Source organism: Gracilinanus agilis, chromosome 2, assembly GCF_016433145.1.
Source record: "Gracilinanus agilis isolate LMUSP501 chromosome 2, AgileGrace, whole genome shotgun sequence".
Classification (NCBI taxonomy): Eukaryota; Metazoa; Chordata; class Mammalia; order Didelphimorphia; family Didelphidae; genus Gracilinanus; species Gracilinanus agilis.
The window spans coordinates 390,505,254-390,522,116 of NC_058131.1; the positions used below are offsets into that span (position 1 = coordinate 390,505,254).

At 39.2% G+C, this 16,863-nt stretch overlaps 1 protein-coding gene across 1 annotated transcript in view; it reads left to right on the top strand.

Moving 5' to 3' along the window:
- Positions 1 to 14,617, top strand: part of CCDC69 (coiled-coil domain containing 69) — a 33,007-nt gene extending 18,390 nt beyond the window's left edge. Inside the window, exons 5-9 of the mRNA XM_044661788.1 lie at positions 1,266 to 1,339; positions 8,170 to 8,271; positions 9,433 to 9,552; positions 12,879 to 12,976; positions 14,449 to 14,617. Coding sequence (XP_044517723.1) covers positions 1,266 to 1,339; positions 8,170 to 8,271; positions 9,433 to 9,552; positions 12,879 to 12,976; positions 14,449 to 14,617 — 563 coding nt within the window. The remainder of the gene's footprint in view (positions 1 to 1,265; positions 1,340 to 8,169; positions 8,272 to 9,432; positions 9,553 to 12,878; positions 12,977 to 14,448) is intronic.
- Positions 14,618 to 16,863: the final 2,246 nt, after the last annotated feature.

Here is a 16,863-nt window from a genome sequence, read left to right on the forward strand (position 1 = left end):
CTTCCCTTCCCTTCTCTTCTCTTCTCTTCTCTTCTCTTCTCTTCTCTTCTCTTCTCTTCTCTTCTCTTCTCTTCTCTTCTCTTCTCTTCTCTTCTTTCTCTCTCTCTCTCTTTCCCCTTCTGTCTTAAAATCAATATTGGTTCCAGGGCAGATGAACAGTAAAAGCTAGACAGGGGCACTTAAGTGACTTCCCCAGGGTCACACAGCCAGGAAGTGTCTGAAATCAGATTTGAACCTAGAATCTCCTGTCTCTAGACCTGACTCTCAATCCACTGAGCTACTACCTAGGTGCCCCCAGGAGAGTTGTTTCTTTTTCAACCCAGGCTTTTCATGAATTTGAATGTCACTTTGTTCCATTTAAGGGAACAGGGGAGACACATCTCCATAATGGGTTCCAGGTTCCAGACTTCTATCCTTAACCCCAAAGGAAGCGAAACCATGGAATTAAGAGCTAGGCCTAGGAATTACTGAACCTATAGGTCAGCCTGTATGCCTCAGTCCCGGCTTGTCAGACCTAACCTCTCCTTCACACTACCCAGTAACACCCATTCTTCTAGGAGACTAAAGCTATAATTAAGTCAGAGGCAGGTGAGTGGTGATAGACCAGAAGTCAAATGGGCCCAAGTTCATTTCTGGCCTCATTTAGTAACTATGGGATCCTGGCACATCACTTCATTCCTATCTTCATCAGTTTCCTTATCTGTAAAATGAGGATAATAATAGTACCTACTTGTGTGTGAAGATGAAATGAGATAATATTTGTAAAGCTTTTTGTAAGTCTTAAAATGCTAGACTAATGTGATTATTATTCTAGTTATTATTATTCATTAGTGGTATTACTACTACTACCAATAATATTTACTTTATCTCATCCCAAAATCGACAAAAAAGCTAACCCAGTAGTATATAGGGTCTTAATGGGACCATCCATTACCTCAGTTGATCCTGACAACTATCCAGTGAGATAGACAGGAATTGTTATATTCATTTTACAGATAAGGAAACTGAGGTTGAAGGAAGTAAAGGCACTTCCAAGATCACCCAGCAAATTGGCAGCTGAACTAAGTCTAGAACTGAGGTCTCTTGCTTCCTGGATCTCTTTTTACTAAACAGCTAAAATGCTGAATGTATTTCCCAGTTATTTTATTCCTTGGTTGTCTGACTGAGTCTTAGATCCTTCAAGTCTGCTAGAGCAACTGACACTTTCTTGGCTGGTGGCAAGGTTTCTAGGTAGCTGAGCTAACTATGGTGTCTTTTCCTTGCAGCACTTCAAGTCTCACATGAAAAGGAGAAGATGACCCTCATGGAGGCCTTCCAGGCAGCCAAGGCAGCCTTACAGGTGAGAAGAGTGGTAGGAGGCAGGAGGCGGGAGGTATTCACCAGCAGACCAATTATGGGCAGGAAAGACTGCCCCCAGGGTGGTGGGCAGGGAGCCATGTGGGGGGCAGCCTCTTCTGGTGAATTGGTTAATCTCAAATTTGCCTCATATTAGTCTTGCTTCACAGTGCCCAATGAGTCAGGTTAGTTTGTCCTCTGTGCCCCATATCTCCAATTCTTTAAGGGGAATGATCCCTTTTTAGGGATGATACATTCATGCTGAAGAGATAAAGACTATTTTGATGTATTAATATATTCCCATCTGAAACTGGGTAGCTCAGTAGATTGAGAGTCAGGCCTAGAGACAGGAGGTCCTGGACTCAAATCTGACCTCAGATACTTCCCAGCTGTGTGACCCTGGGCAAGTCACTTGACCCCCATTGCCTAGCCCTTACCACTCTTCTGCCTTGGAATCAATACACAGTATTGATTCCAAGATGGAAGGTAAAAGTTTATTTTAAATATATATATATATATATATCCCCATCTTAGGGGACTTTGTATTTTAAATAATCTAAAAATATATTTCTTAATTTCAAGGAATAAAATTCTAATGGTCAAACTTTAGACATTAAAAACATTTAAAAGGGAGCATTAGCTTTAAAAAAAATTTTTATTTTAAAGTTCAGTGATTTCAATAATGGGGATGAAAGGGAGTCCTCCCTTTACTGTGGCAGGTCACAATCCCTCTATGTTTCAATACAGGTCCAACCATGCTGCGGAAGTAGCTTCAGTTGATCTCTATTGCCTCCAGGATAAAATACCAGCCTCTCTTTAGCATGTAAAACCTTTCACAATCAGGCTCTGATCTAGCTTCTCTGAATGATTTCCCATTACCATCCACATACCATGCACTAAAAAAGTCTGACCCGATTGGTTGGTCTACTCTTATTTGATGTTCTCTATGTATATCATTTCATTTCCTGCCTCTGGGACCTTTGCCTCCCAGGCCTATTCTAGGCCAGGAATCAGGAAGACCCGAGTTCAAATTTGGATTCAGACACTTATCAGCTATTTGACTGTGGTCAAGTCACTTAAACTCTGTTTTCTCATCTGTAAAATGGAGTTAATAGCAGCACCTCTCTTGCAGGGTTATTGTGAGAATCAAATGAGATATTTGTCAAGCATTTAGCACAATGCCTGGCACATAGCAGGTGCTGTATAAATGTTTATTCTCTTTTTTTCCTTCCCTTTTCCTTTGTTATCTCTGATCCTTGGGGTCCCTAGTTCCCTTCAAGACTCAATTTAGGGGCAGCTGGGTAGCTCAGTGGATTGAGTCAGACCTAGAGACGGGAGGTCCTAGGTTCAAACCCGGCCTCAGCCACTTCCCAGCTGTGTGACCCTGGGCAAGTCACTTGACCCCCATTGCCCACCCTTACCACTCTTCTGCCAAGGAGCCAATACACAGAAGTTAAGGGTTAAAAAAAAAAAGACTCAATTTAGATGCTTTCTCTTACATAAGGCTTTTTCCTGAATTCCCTTCTCCTCAAATTTTTTGGATGCACCTTGTTTAAATTTTGGATTGTATAGGTTGTCACATCAGCCTTGTAGAATGTAAGCCCCCTGAGAGAAGGAACTATTTCACTCCTGTCATTGTATCCTTATGCGTCTAGCACTGGGCCCTGGACATAGCAGATCCTTAGACATCATTTGCTAAATGGAACTGGATTTGTGAGCTTTCGTGGTCAGAGTCTTCATCACTCTTGCAGTCAACTCAGTGAGGAAGTTCTCTGAATTTAGAGAGCCTGTGCCTATAAAAATAGACACCAAGTCTAGCACAGCCCCTTTATCAAAGCTTTGCTTGCATCAAATCATTGGGACCTTTCAGAGTTTCTGCTATGCTGGTCTAGCTCTTAGAAGCTAAAGTTCTGAGTCATGATGGGAATTCAGGGTAGGACATTAATAGTTTGGTAGTTTAGATCCAGAATGGACACTAACTCTATCAGTAGAGGTCCCTGACCCTCAAACCTCATCTATGTGATTCTTGTCTAAACTCTCTATAGAGGGACACATCCCCTTATCTTCCATCCTACAAGGGCTAGGAAAGTTAAGTGACTTGCCCAGGGTCACACAGCTAGGAAGTATCTGAGGTCAGATTTGAACCCAGGACCTCCCATCTCTAGGCCTGACTGTCCACTGAGCCGCCTACCTGCCCTTACCCTGATTTTTTTTTTTAAACCCTTACCTTCCATCTCAGAATCAACACTAAGCATTAGTTCCAAGGCAGAAGAGTGGTAAGGGTAGGCAATGGGGGTCAAGTGACTTGCCCAGGGTTACATGGCTAGGAAGTGTCTAAGGCCAGATTTGAATCTAGGACCTCCCATTTCTAGGCCTGGTCATCTGGCTGTCCCATACCCCTGATTCTTAATACAGAACCAACCCATTTCCTTTTCCAGGCAGATAAGTCCTTGATAATAAATATCTCTTGCTCCATTTTTCCATGCTGGTTGACATGCTTCTCTTCACCCAGTTCACACATCACCCACTTGTCATTTTAATGAATCTATGATCTCATCAAAGTGGATGTTTTCTCCATTGACAAGATCATAATGTATCCATGTTTTTTCACCCTATTTGATTTTTTTCCATGTCTTCCACAAACTCTACAGAAGATCTCCCCCTAAATGTTGGGGTTCTTTGGCTAAATCTCTTTCTATTTTATGTATACTAATGCACCACTCTGGCTATACATTCTGCAGGTACTTCTTGCCAGGTGACTGACTGGCATGTGTCCTTTTCTGATTTATATAATATTTTGACATTTCATATTCCATTTCTTGTGCATAGATCATCATTGAAAATATGCTGCAGCCTACTAATACTATTATGCATCTTTCCATTTTCCTTTGGGTTACCCACAACTTTAATTCCTTTGAAACGGTAGTATTTCAAGATTTGTAACCATAAGCTTTTGGGAGAACATCCTTATTCCAAAGATGGGCTTTTGCTCTAAGGAACAGCTTCAAGTTATTACATTCACTATACAGATTCTCAAATGTAGTTGAGTCTCATCTCTTCCTCCTGTTTTATTTTGGGCCCTGCTTACTGTCCATCTACAGAACCTACACTATTTTAATAGGTGTTCTAACTTAATAGACTGGCTATCCAATTGCCTATAACAGTCTGGACAATAAGCATTTTCCATCCGCTTGGTACTTTTGTATAGAATTTTTTCAGTCACACTGTTTTGAGTGCTTGTCATTGAGGAGGTTCTGTAATGTTCTTTGGTATAAGATAATTGGATGGCCTTGCCACCATAGAGAACCCCTCACCATGTCTAAGGAATGCCTGTTATCACATAAATAGTAGAGGACAATCTCCATTACAGTGGTAATGGATTAATAACCTACAGCAGTGGTTCCCAAACTTTTTTTGGCTTACTGCCCCCTTTCCAGAAAAAATATTGCTTAGCCCCCGGAAATTAATTTTTTTAAATTTTAATAGCAATTAATAGGAAAGATAAATGCACTTGTGGCCATCACTGCCTCCCTGGATCGCTGCAGCACCCACTAGGGGGCGGTGGCACCCACTTTGGGAATCACTGACCTTCAGTAATAGAGATGACAGTGTAATTTATAATAAATATATATATTTCATGAACTGTTTTAGCAAGCATAAGCTTCCCTAGTTAGGGTTTCATTTAATCTTTAGAATCCCTAATGTATCCCTAAGGTGTAAAGGTGTTCAGGGAGGACAAGCACTTCTGGCGTGAGGACTTGCTGAGCCCTTTTCAAGGCTTCTCATCCACTTTTGGAGTCCACCTGGTGCTAAACTCTCACCTGTGGTTTCAAGAAGCTGTAGTATGTGCAGTGGCCACACATTTCAGCAGATATGCTAACCTAGGTTGGGGGTAACCAATGGGCCACAAACCCATTGATGAATTATTAAATTGATGAATTACAGAATTGTCTAACCCAAGAGACTTCTTCTAGTGGAATGGGCGGATGAAAACATTTTGTTCCAGTAGCCATGAAGGTGACTAAAGTAGGCATTGTGTAGTACTTAGAGCTTGGTCAAACATTGAAGATGCCAGGGTCATCAATAGCACTTCAGGCCATCACAAGTATTCTACTGGACTTTCAATGACTCAGGAAGAGAGAGTGAGGCCAATGATTTGCATAACTCTACCTTGTTTAAATCCAATTCACTTTCAAGTCAAGACATCACCAGTGAGGTTATTCATCCTTTTCAGAAATTAAGGACAAAGGGGGCAGCTAGGTGGTTCAGGGGATAGTCATTCCTGGAGGTGGAGGGTACTGGGTTCAAGTCTGACCTCAGATACTTCTCAGCTGTGTAACCCTGGGAAAGTCACTTAATCCCCATTGCCTAGCCCTTACCACTCTTTTGCCTTGGAACTTATGTTAAGCGTTTTAAAAAATGAAATACAAATAATAAGCATCCCTAAAAAGAATTATCTCTGCCGCTGCATTGATCAAAGAATCTTCTGTGATTTTCACATATGCACAAGAGAGTTCTTGTTAGACAACATGTATTTTTTTAAACCCTTACCTTTCACCTTAGAATCAATTGATTCTAAGGCAGAAGAGTGGTAAGGGCTAGGCAATGAGGGTTAAGTGACTTGCCCAGGGTCACACAGCTAGGAAGTATATGAAGCTAGATTTGAACCTAGGATCTCCCATCTCTAGGTCTGGCTCTCATTCCACTGAGCTACCCAGCTGCCCCTAACATGTAGTTATTGTAGAAAAGGTATTTGACATCAGAGGTCCTACATTCAAATCCCAACTATGCTAATTACTCCCTGTATGATCTTAGACAACTTGTTTAACATCTCTGGACCTCAGCTTCTTCATCTGTAAAATGGGAGGGAGAATTGGACTAGATGGTCTTGGAAGTCCCTTGCAGTTCTTTATCTATGCTCTCATGATCCTCTACTGCCAAATGAAGTTTTTTGTCTGTTTGTATGTTTGTTTTTGTAATTGGCAGGCAATAAACATAGCCAATCTTGTATTTTCTTTCAGCTACTTATGCAACTATAAAGATGCATACATTTACATATCTATTTTAAAAAATAATCTCCAAGCACTTGTCTGGTGTTTTTTCTCATATTTCCATCGAGGACCCTTAGATAAATATGTATACTATTATTTACCAGGAATTTATAAAGATGACAAAGTAGACCTATAGATCATTCTCTCTCTCTCTCCCTATATATATGCATAGATAGATAGATAGATAGATAGATAGATAGATAGATAGATAGATAGATAGATAGATAATATATAGATATAGATATATACACACACAAATATATTATATATAAACTCAGTTTTGGGGCAACTATAATTTCTTCTTTGACATTTTTGTCAAGTAGAGAGAACTAACTGCAGGATAATATTGGCTTTGAATACAAACTTATTTGTAAAATAGATTGGAAGAGGAAAAAGGAAAATTATCAAAAGAATTATCCAATAAACCAAAAAAATTAAAGAAAGAAAATTAGTTTATAGAAAACTTATTGCCATCCTGAGGGCATTAAAGGATGAAAATTGAAGGATAGCAAATAGTCTATAAATGGTACCAATCTGTCAAAGTTTCTACAGCAAACTGCCCACTCCATAAAAGGTAGGGAGATTATACTATGTGACATCTAACGTGAAGAAGTAGAAATTACTTTAGAGAAAATAAAGCTAGGAAGAATGGTTGACACAACTAAGTATGCATAGATAATGGTCTGATGTGACACTTCCCAAGTCACAGAGGGATTGATTGTATAACATATGAAAGAGGACGATGTCACGTTTCATTATTAGGATACTGAAGTCACAATTGTCCACTACATGAATCACAATTCTATTTTCTAATATTGTACTCCACTTTGATGTGGTCATCATACAAAATATTCTCCTGCTTTTGTTCACTTGGTTTTAGATCAGAGCACAAAAATTCTCTCTAATTTTTTCTGAATTCTTTTTCCCCCTTTTTATATTTAGAATATTTTCCCATGGTTACATGATTCATGATCCCTCCCTCTGTTGAATTCTTTATCTTCATCATTTCCTATCATACAATAATATTTCATTACATTCAAACATTACAATACCATTGGCTATACCCCAAATGATGGGCACCCACTAGTTTCTGGTTTTTTGCTACCACAAGAAGTGCTGATATATATAGATATAGATATAGATGATATAGATATAGGTATATGAGAAAGAGATACATGTGTATAATATATATGTTTAGTGCATCTATGCATCAGTATACACATTTATATATTTGTATGTGCCCACAAGTATTTATGTGTAACTATACATTTATTTATATCAAGGCCATTCTTGATAACAATATGAGAAGGGAACAGGCTGCCTTTTGCATATCTTACACTCATACAATTGACTGAAAGGTACAGAGGATACAAGATCCCCCTGTGTTTATAGTTCCTTGAATGCAGAAAACCATTCGACCCCCACATTGCTTCTCCCTCAAGGAATCAACTAGGGAGAAAAGACAAATACAATTCTTAAGAAACAAAAAAAGATAAATCAGGACAGCAATGCAGGAGTTTGGACTTCATCTTGTACCTGTGGGGAGCCATATAGTCTTTGAGCAGGAGGGTGAAGGAGTCAGAACTCCACTTTACAAAGCTGAATTTAGTAGCCAATGAAGGATGAACTGAAATGGAGCAAACTAGAAGAAAGGAGACAACTATGCTTCGCTCCTGACCCTCAACCCCTGCTGGCCATCTATCTGCTCACTACTGTGTAGCCTTTGGTCATATTTCTTCCTGGCTTCCTACTTTTACAACCCATCTCTTTTCCTACTCTCCAGGAGACCATAGAAGGACTAACTTCTCAGATGGAGGTCTTCCAGACCAAGATAAAGAGAGTAGAAGAATCTATCCTGAGCAGAGATTACAAGAAGCATATCCAGGTAGGACTCTTTGAAAACAGTGACCTTAAACTTCCATGAACCTAGATCTTTAGAAAATCCAAAGGTGTCCAGGATGAGAGAACTAATCATTTCATTTTGTTCTGTCCTTTATCTTCATAAAAACCATAGCTTAGAGCTAAAATATGGTGTCGGGCAGCTAGACTGAGAGTCAGGCCTAGAGACAGGAGGTTCAAATCCGGCCTCAGACACTTCCCAGCTATGTGACCCTGGGCAAGTCACTTGACCCCCTTTGCCCACCCTTACCACTCTTCCACCAAGGAGCCAATACAAAGAAGTTAAGGGTTTAAAAAAATATGGTGTCTAGTTCTAGGTACCACATTTTAGGAAAGATATTAGCTAGCAATAGGGCAATCATGACATTAAAGAACTTAAAACCTTGTCATGCGAGGAGTAATTGAAGGTACTGAAAATACTTAACCTGGGAAAAGGAATACTTAGAGAAAGGTGTGCTGTCTTCAAACATCTGAAGGACTGTAATGGGAATTAGGAACACTGAGTAGAAGTGACAGAGAGACTGATTTTGGCTCAAAATAATGAAATGCATTCTAATAATAATTAGGAAAAAATATAATCAAATTACATTTTTAGTAAACTACATACCCATAATGCATATTCTTGTAGCTAATCATATATAAATTACATATCTTTATATTGTATTTTAAAACATAATATAAATTAATAATTAATTGATTGATTGATTTTTATAATAGCTTCCCTAAAGTAGAATGGACTGCCTTGAAGGGAAATAATTCCTCCTTTTCTAGTGGTCTTCAGATAGAGAGGAATATAGATGAAATTGTCAGAGATGTTAAAAAGATTGATTCTTATCCAGGTAGGGATTGAAAACTACATGAGGTTCCTTCCAGCTTTGATTCAGAGATTCTGTGATTCAAGGAGATGGGGAGGGAGGGCCAAGGCAGACCCAATGTTTTACACTCCTTTATGGGTAAAGGAGGGACCCAACATTATTGATGGTTCTACCAAACACCTCTAAGAGTAAGACCTGAATAATTTAATCTCCCAATTCTATAACCAAGGTCCAAAAGTGTTCAATGACTTACCCAAGAACATAGTGACAAATCCCAGTGCTAGTCAGTGAAGAGACACGTGAATGGATTTTAGCTGTGCTTCTCTATCTAGGACTATGGGAGCCCTAGCCAATTTTGGGAGCAGGAGTTGGAAAGTCTGCACTTTGTCATTGAAATGAAGAATGAACGTATCCATGAATTGGACAGAAGGCTGATCCAAATGGAAATAGAGGTAGGTCAGCTTCTCTTGTCTATCTTTATTCTTCCTTTTTTTCATGTAATTCCCCATACTCCAATCTCTTCATCCTGTCCCTCTGCCATGGAGGCTCTTCATATGGACAAAGCTCACCAACCTTGAGGATTGGGAGGAATCTCACAGATCACCTGATCCAAGTTCTTTCTCATATGGATTAGGAATCGAAACCACAGAAGAGAAATGACTTCCAAAAGTCAGAAAGTAAATTAGTAGTCAAGCCAAGAATGGAACCCAAGCCTTCTGATTTCATATAGGCATGGTTTTACTTTGTCACTCTGGTCGGAAGGAGGCTAGAGGGTTTGTGTAGGGAAACTTTGTCACTGGATGAGACTAGAAGTAAAGTACCTTCTCTTTCTATTCTAAAGTGACTCAGGGAATTGAAGGGAGGGGATATTAAAGTAGAGCTTCCTGTTCAGTAGAGATTAGACCACATTTTTTCATATGGCTATACATACCTTTGATTTCTTCATCCAAAAAATGTCTGTTCATATTTCAAACATTTATCATTTGGGAAATGGTTCATATTCTTATAAATTTAACAAAGTCCTCTTATATGGACATAAGACCTCTGTCCAAGAAACTATCTATAAATTTTCTACATTAGTTTTATTTGTAAAAACCCTTTAAAAGGTAATGTAATTAAAATTATTCATTTTACATCTCACAGTGGTTTCTATTTCTTATTTATTCATAAATTTTTCTCCTATTTTATAAATCTGTTGAGTAACATATTCCTTATTCTTCTAATTTGCTAATGATATTTCCCTCATTTAAAGTCCTTCCATTTCTGAGCATATAACATGCCATGTTGGTTTTTGGTGATGGTTGGTTTGGTGATTTTATTTTATTTTTCAATTACTTGAAGAAACAATTTTTAACGATTATTATCTGACATTTTACAATTCAGATTCCCTCCCACTCTCCTTCCTTCTTCCCTCCCAGAGATGGCAAATCGTCTGATACAGGTTATGCCAGTGTTGTCATACGATATATATTTCCACAGTCTTCATGTTGTGAAAGAAGACATATATCACACATACAAGAAAAAACTCATGAAGAAAATAAAGTGAAAAATGGTCCCTTTTGATCTGAATTCAGAATCCAACAGTTCCTTCTGTGGCCATGATTAGCATTTTTCATCATGAGTCCCTTGGGATTATCTTAGAACTTTGCATTGCTGATAATAGTTAAATCTTTCACAATTTATCATCATACAATATTTCTGTTTTTATATATAGTCTTTTCCTGGTTCTGCTCACTTCACTTTGCATCAATTCATGTAAGCCTTTCCAGGTTTTTCTGAACCCATTCTGTTCATAATTTCGTATAGCAGAATAGCATTCCATTTCAACCATATATCACAACTTGTTCAGCCATTCCCCAATTGATGAACAACCTCTCAATTTCTAATTCTTTGACACTATGAAAAGAACTACTAAAAATATATTTTTATACACGTGTCCTTTTCCTTTTTCCTTGATCTCTTTGTGATACAGACCTAGTAGTAGTATTGCTGGGTCAAAGGTATGCATAGTTTTATAGTCCTTTGGGCATCATTCCATTTTTTCCTCCAGAATGGTTGTATCAGTATCAGTTCACAGTTCTACCAACAGTGTATTAGTGTCCCAATTTTCCCACATTCCCTCCATTTATCATTTTCCTTTTTGGTAATATTGGCCAATATGATAGGTGTCAGGTGGTATCTCAGAGTTCTTTTAATTTGCATTTCTCTGATCAATAGTGATTTTTTTTCTTGACTATAGATCATTTTAATTTCTTCTTTTGAGAACTGCCTATTCATATCTTTTAACCATTTATCAGTTGAGGAGTGACTTGTATTCTAATAAATTTGAGTCATTTTGCTACACATTTGAGAAATGAGCCTTTGTCAGAAACAATTGCTATAAACATTTTTTCCTAATTTTTGTTTCTTTTTTAACCTTGGTTGCATTGGTTTTATTTATACAAAACTTTTTAAATTTAATATAATCAAAATTATCCATTTCACTTCTTGTAATGCTCTCTATGTCTTATTTGGTCATAAATTCTTCCCTTATCCATAAGTCTAACAGGTAAACAGCCTGTGTTCCCCTAATTTCTTTATTGTATCAACCTTTATTTCTATATCAAGTATCCTTTTTGACTTTATCTTGATAAATGGTGTAAGATGTTGATATCTATGCCAAGTTTCTGCCATATTCTTTTCCAATTTTCCCAGGGAGCTCTTCCGCAAAAGCTAGGATCTTTGTGTTTATTGAATACGAAGTTATTATGGTCCCTTACTAATGTGTATTGATTACCTAAGACAGTACTAGATCATTTTGATGATTAATCACTTAATAATATATTTTGAGATCTGGTCTGCAAGGCCTTCATACTTTTCTTCATTAATTCCCTTAATATTCTTGACCATTTGTTCTTCAAGGTGAATTTTGTTACTTTTTTAGCTCTATGAAATAATTTTTGGGTAGTTTGAATGGTATGGCAGTGAATAAATAAAGTCATTTAAATGGAATTGTCATTTTTATTATATTGGCTTAGGCTACTCATGAGCAATGAATGTTTTTTTACTTGTTTAGGGCTGATTTTATTGGTATGAAAAATGTTTTGTAAATGTGTTCATGCAGTTCCTAGATTTGTTTTGGTAGGTAGACCCCCAGGCATTTTATATTGTCTACAATTATTTTAAATGGAATTTCTCTTTCTACCTCTTGTTTTTGATTTTTTTATCAATGGCAAATAGAAATGCCAAAGATCTGTGTGGGTTTATTTTATATCCTGTGACTTTGCTAAAGTTGTTAATTGTTTTGATTAGTCTATTGACTGTTTCTCTGGGGTTCTCTATGTATTTTTTTAAACTCTTACCTTCCGTCTTAGAATCAGTGCTGTGTATTGGTTCCAAGGCAGAAAGGGTGGTAAGAACTAGACAGTGGGGGTTAAGTGACTTGCCCAGGGTCACACAGCTAAGAAGTGTCTGAGATCAGATTTGAACTTAGGACCTCCATCTATAGGCCTGGCTCTCAATCCACTGAGCCATCCAGATGCCCCTCTCTATGTATTCTTTGGTCATTTAAAGTAAACTACTCTATATCTATTAGCCACTTTAATGAAAGGTTTGACGAAACAGAGGTTAAACTTTTTTTGGCTAAGACAATTTTTTAAAAATCATCTATGATTTCTTGCTATCCATTCAACCATTATTGCAAGTAACAGGGAATTGACTATCTGCATTTAGAAATGTTTAATTGACCCATCAGTTAACCTCCTCTAGTGTCTGTTCTCTTTCTTTATGATCCTTTCAGAAAGAGAAAAACTTGTCATTAGAAGAGAAAATTACAATGCTGCAGCAAGAAAACGAGGACCTTCGGGTTCAGGGACAGAACCATCAAAGGGTATCAAGGTAACCATATTTCTAACTCTGAATTCTTATCTTCTCCCTCTAAACAGCAACTTCATAGGTTGAGAGTCATGTAAATTGATTGATGCAGTCAAGATCAGGAGTTCTCTCCAGTGGCTATGGGATTTGCCAGGTATCCTGGAAAAAATCTCCAAAATGGAGCATCTCACCTTTTTCAGTTCAGCCTCTGCCAGTTGCACCACAGTCTTATCTTCTTGATCCTGGCTTTGTCGAAGACTCTCTGTATGACTTTAGACAAGTCATTTTCCCTCTCTAGGGCTCAGTTTCCACACCTATAAAAGTGTCTAGGGTTAAACTAGACAATCTCTAAGGCCCCTATATACCTCAAACAATCTATGAATCTATGAGTGAGCAGAAATCTATCTTGGGCACTGTGGGGTAAAGGGGGATATAAGACAGAATCCAGAGGAAGGAGAAGGTATATAAATGTGTTTTAGAGGATATTAGTAATTTTTTTTTAATTTTTAAGAACATATCTACAAAGGACTTTAACTACATAGCTCCATTCTGAGGCATCACTGGGGTATTAGGGAAGGCTTCCTTGAAAGAGTAGACTTTAGAAATTGGGGTGGTTTTTGTTTTTTGTTTGTTTTCTTTTAAGCAAAGAAACCTTTATTCCAGGTTTTTTTCCAGTTCCAAATTCTCTCTCCTTCTCCTCTCATCCCACCCTACTCCCACCTTTGAGAAGGCAGAAAAAACAAAATCTATTATGAACCTATTATATATATAGTCATGCAAACAAATTTCCATATTAACCATATTCAAAAAAAAGAAAGAAAAAGAAAGAAGAAAAATATATCCTTCAGCCTTTGCTCTGTGACCGTTAGTTCTAGCATTTTTTATGATGAGTCCTTTGGAATTGTGATGGATCATTATGTTGCTCAGGGTGGCTAAATCTTTCACAACTGATCATCTTTACAATATTGCTATTATAGAGATTATTCTCCTAAGTTTTGCTCACTTTATTTTGCATCAGTTCATATAGCTCTTCCCAGGTTTTTCTGAAACCATCCCCTTCATTATTTCTTATAGCACAATAGTATTTCATCACATTTATATACTATAACTTGTTCAGTCATAAGAAACTGAGGTGATTAAAAAAACCAAACCCTTATACTGAGTATTGGTTCCAAGGCAAAGGAGCATTAAGGGCTAGACAATGTGGGCTAAGTGATTTGCCCAGGATCACACAGCTAGGAAGTAACTGAGATTTAAACCCAGGAACTTCTGTCTCTAGGCTTGGCTTTCAATCCGCTAAACCACTTAGCTCCCCAAGGTGATTTTTTAAGGGCAGGGGAGGAAATGAGGGATTGGCTGAGAGAGCTAGGAGTCCTTTTCCTGTGTCCTAAGCTCCCTTCACCTAAAGGTGACAGGCCATCTTCTACTATTCAATCAGGACAACTGATGTAGGACATAAACCCCAATATCTCACTCTGGGGTCTGTGTCCTTACAGGCAACTCTCAGAGGATCTTTTTCTTGTTCGTGAGGCCCTGGAGAAGGAGTCACAGCTCCGTCAACAGATCCAACAGGAGAAAGAAGAGCTATTATATCGGCTTGTCACCAGCGATTCCCCAGCAGCCTTTCAACTGACCTCTTCTAAAGTGTCCTACCTTGCTACGTAGGCTGGGGCACTCCAGCTATGGGGACAGTTGTGGAGCACCAGTGGACAGAAGGGAAACCGAAGACCTCCCTTCCCCAGGCCATTGGCCCATCTAGCTGCTATCATGGACTGTTCTCTGCCATTATGGCAGCCCAGGAACTTCCCTGAACCCAGATGAAGCCTTTCCTGATGGACAAGAGGCAGGAAGGAGAACCTATCTTGTCTAAGGGAAAGAGCACTGAGCTGCAACTTCTCTGGATTCCTGTCCTGGTTAGGACCCAGAGTCATTATGTGACCTTAAGCAAGTTACTACCCCTCTCTTAGTCTCAAGTTTTCCCCCTGTAAAATAAAGGGGTTAGACTCAAGGATAGTCTAGGACTTTTCCACTTGTGACATTCTACAAGTCTTTTGTCACTAGGATAAAAAAGGGGTTGGGGCTTATTTTCTAATCCTTGCAGATTAAAGGCTACACTTTTCTTTGCTCTTTGACCTATAAGCAGTTATGTTCTATCTTCTTTCTTCTATCAAGATCCCTGCCCTCAGAGGCAAACAGAGGACCAAGGAGAACAAAGGTAGTGGGAACAGGTCTTCTGAATCTCAGAGGTTAGACTCAGAGCAAGCCCATTGCTTTAGGGTTCAGGTTACTATTATTCCTTCCCTCCTCATGGGGCAGGATCCTCAGTAGCCCCCATCATTGGCCTATAGTCAGGTTGATCATACCCAGCATATATTCTCAACAAACCCTCCACCCCAATTTCTTTTTCCTAGCCACCTAGATTTCATATTGAGGAAGTGTGCTAGAACTCAGACCCCAGGTCATTTCTTTGTTTGGATCTCTAAAACAGATGCAAAACCCCCTGGATTAGGGAAGTACTCCTGCCAGGCTACTCAGTCTTCAGATATCTAATTGCCTTTCCTTAATGCTCCTTAGCTGAATTGATACAGGTCCAAAAAGCAAGATTGAAGCTACAAGGGTGAGAGAAAGTAAAGGAGACCCAATTCCTTTGCTGGCCCACCCCTCCCTGCTACTTCAACCTAGCCACTTCCTGGGCTCCTGCTCCTTCTCTACACTCCAAGCTAAGCTAAGTGACTGGGAGAGATGAAATTCCAGCCTATCACTTGGGAGTTAGCACTTTCATGGCAGCTGGAGATTTCTTTTCTTTCAAAGCTGAAGAAAACTGGGACCTTCTTTACTGGTGTCCCTCTTCTTCTCTTTGACTTGTCTTCCTTTCCAGGTTGGTATCTCTGCCATTCACTCATTGGGTGATTTGGGGCAGACAGCTTAGACTCCCTCAGAACTGATGGCCTCCAAAGGGAGAAAGGACCTGCCCACGACTGAAGAGGGAGTGAGTGGCTGAGTTGGAAAATAGAATCCAGGTGCCCTGCCTCTTAGTGCTCTTTCCACTACATTGGCTCTTTCTTTCCCCATTTCTAAAAAGAGGGGATTAGATTCAAGCTCTAAGGTCCCCTTTAGCTGATATTCTATGATTTTATATAATCATAAATTAACTAGATGGTCTTCTAAGTCCTTTCCACATCTAGCCTCCTTGGAGTCTATAATTCTGTGATCCACTCTTCTATGGACCCACAGTGTTACCCAGCCTAAATCCAGGTTCTAGAGAAAAGATGGGGACACTCAAGCACTTTGCAAGGGGAGTACCTTGAAAAGGGGCCAAGGCTGTGAGCCATAGCCCCAGATCCTGATCTGAAACCTGCATTTCCCTTCAAGTAGCACTCCTGTGTGTGTGTGTGTGTGTGTGTGTGTGTGTGTGTGTGTGTGTGTGTGTGTGCAGGCGAATTACTGTGTGTAGTAAAGCCTACACGCAGTGAGCCACAGATGCAAGCCAAAGTTTTGAAATAAAAAACATTGTGTAACTGTCTTTATTTGGCTTCCATATTTGTCTTGGGGGGGAAGAATAGAAGGATGGATGGCCTGTTACTCTGAGGTAAGTTCAACAACTAGGACTCAGCTCCTGACCTTCATTCCCACCAGATTTGTTGAGGCCATAATGGGATTAAATAATCCCAAGACTGGGGAATTCTAATGGAAGGGAGAGGAGGATTGATAGTTCAAGTTGGAAGAGGAGTTTGGGGGGGCTGGGATTTAAGGCCCAAGGCACGGTTTAGGGGGGCTGGGTTAGAGAGTAAGGCCTGGGGGGATGGGGAGCCCAGGCCAAATGGCTAGCATAGAGATTACCTACAGCAAGCCTAGACGAAGGAAATTGGAGACAACCCTACTAGAGGAAAGACAATCTATCCTCTGCATAC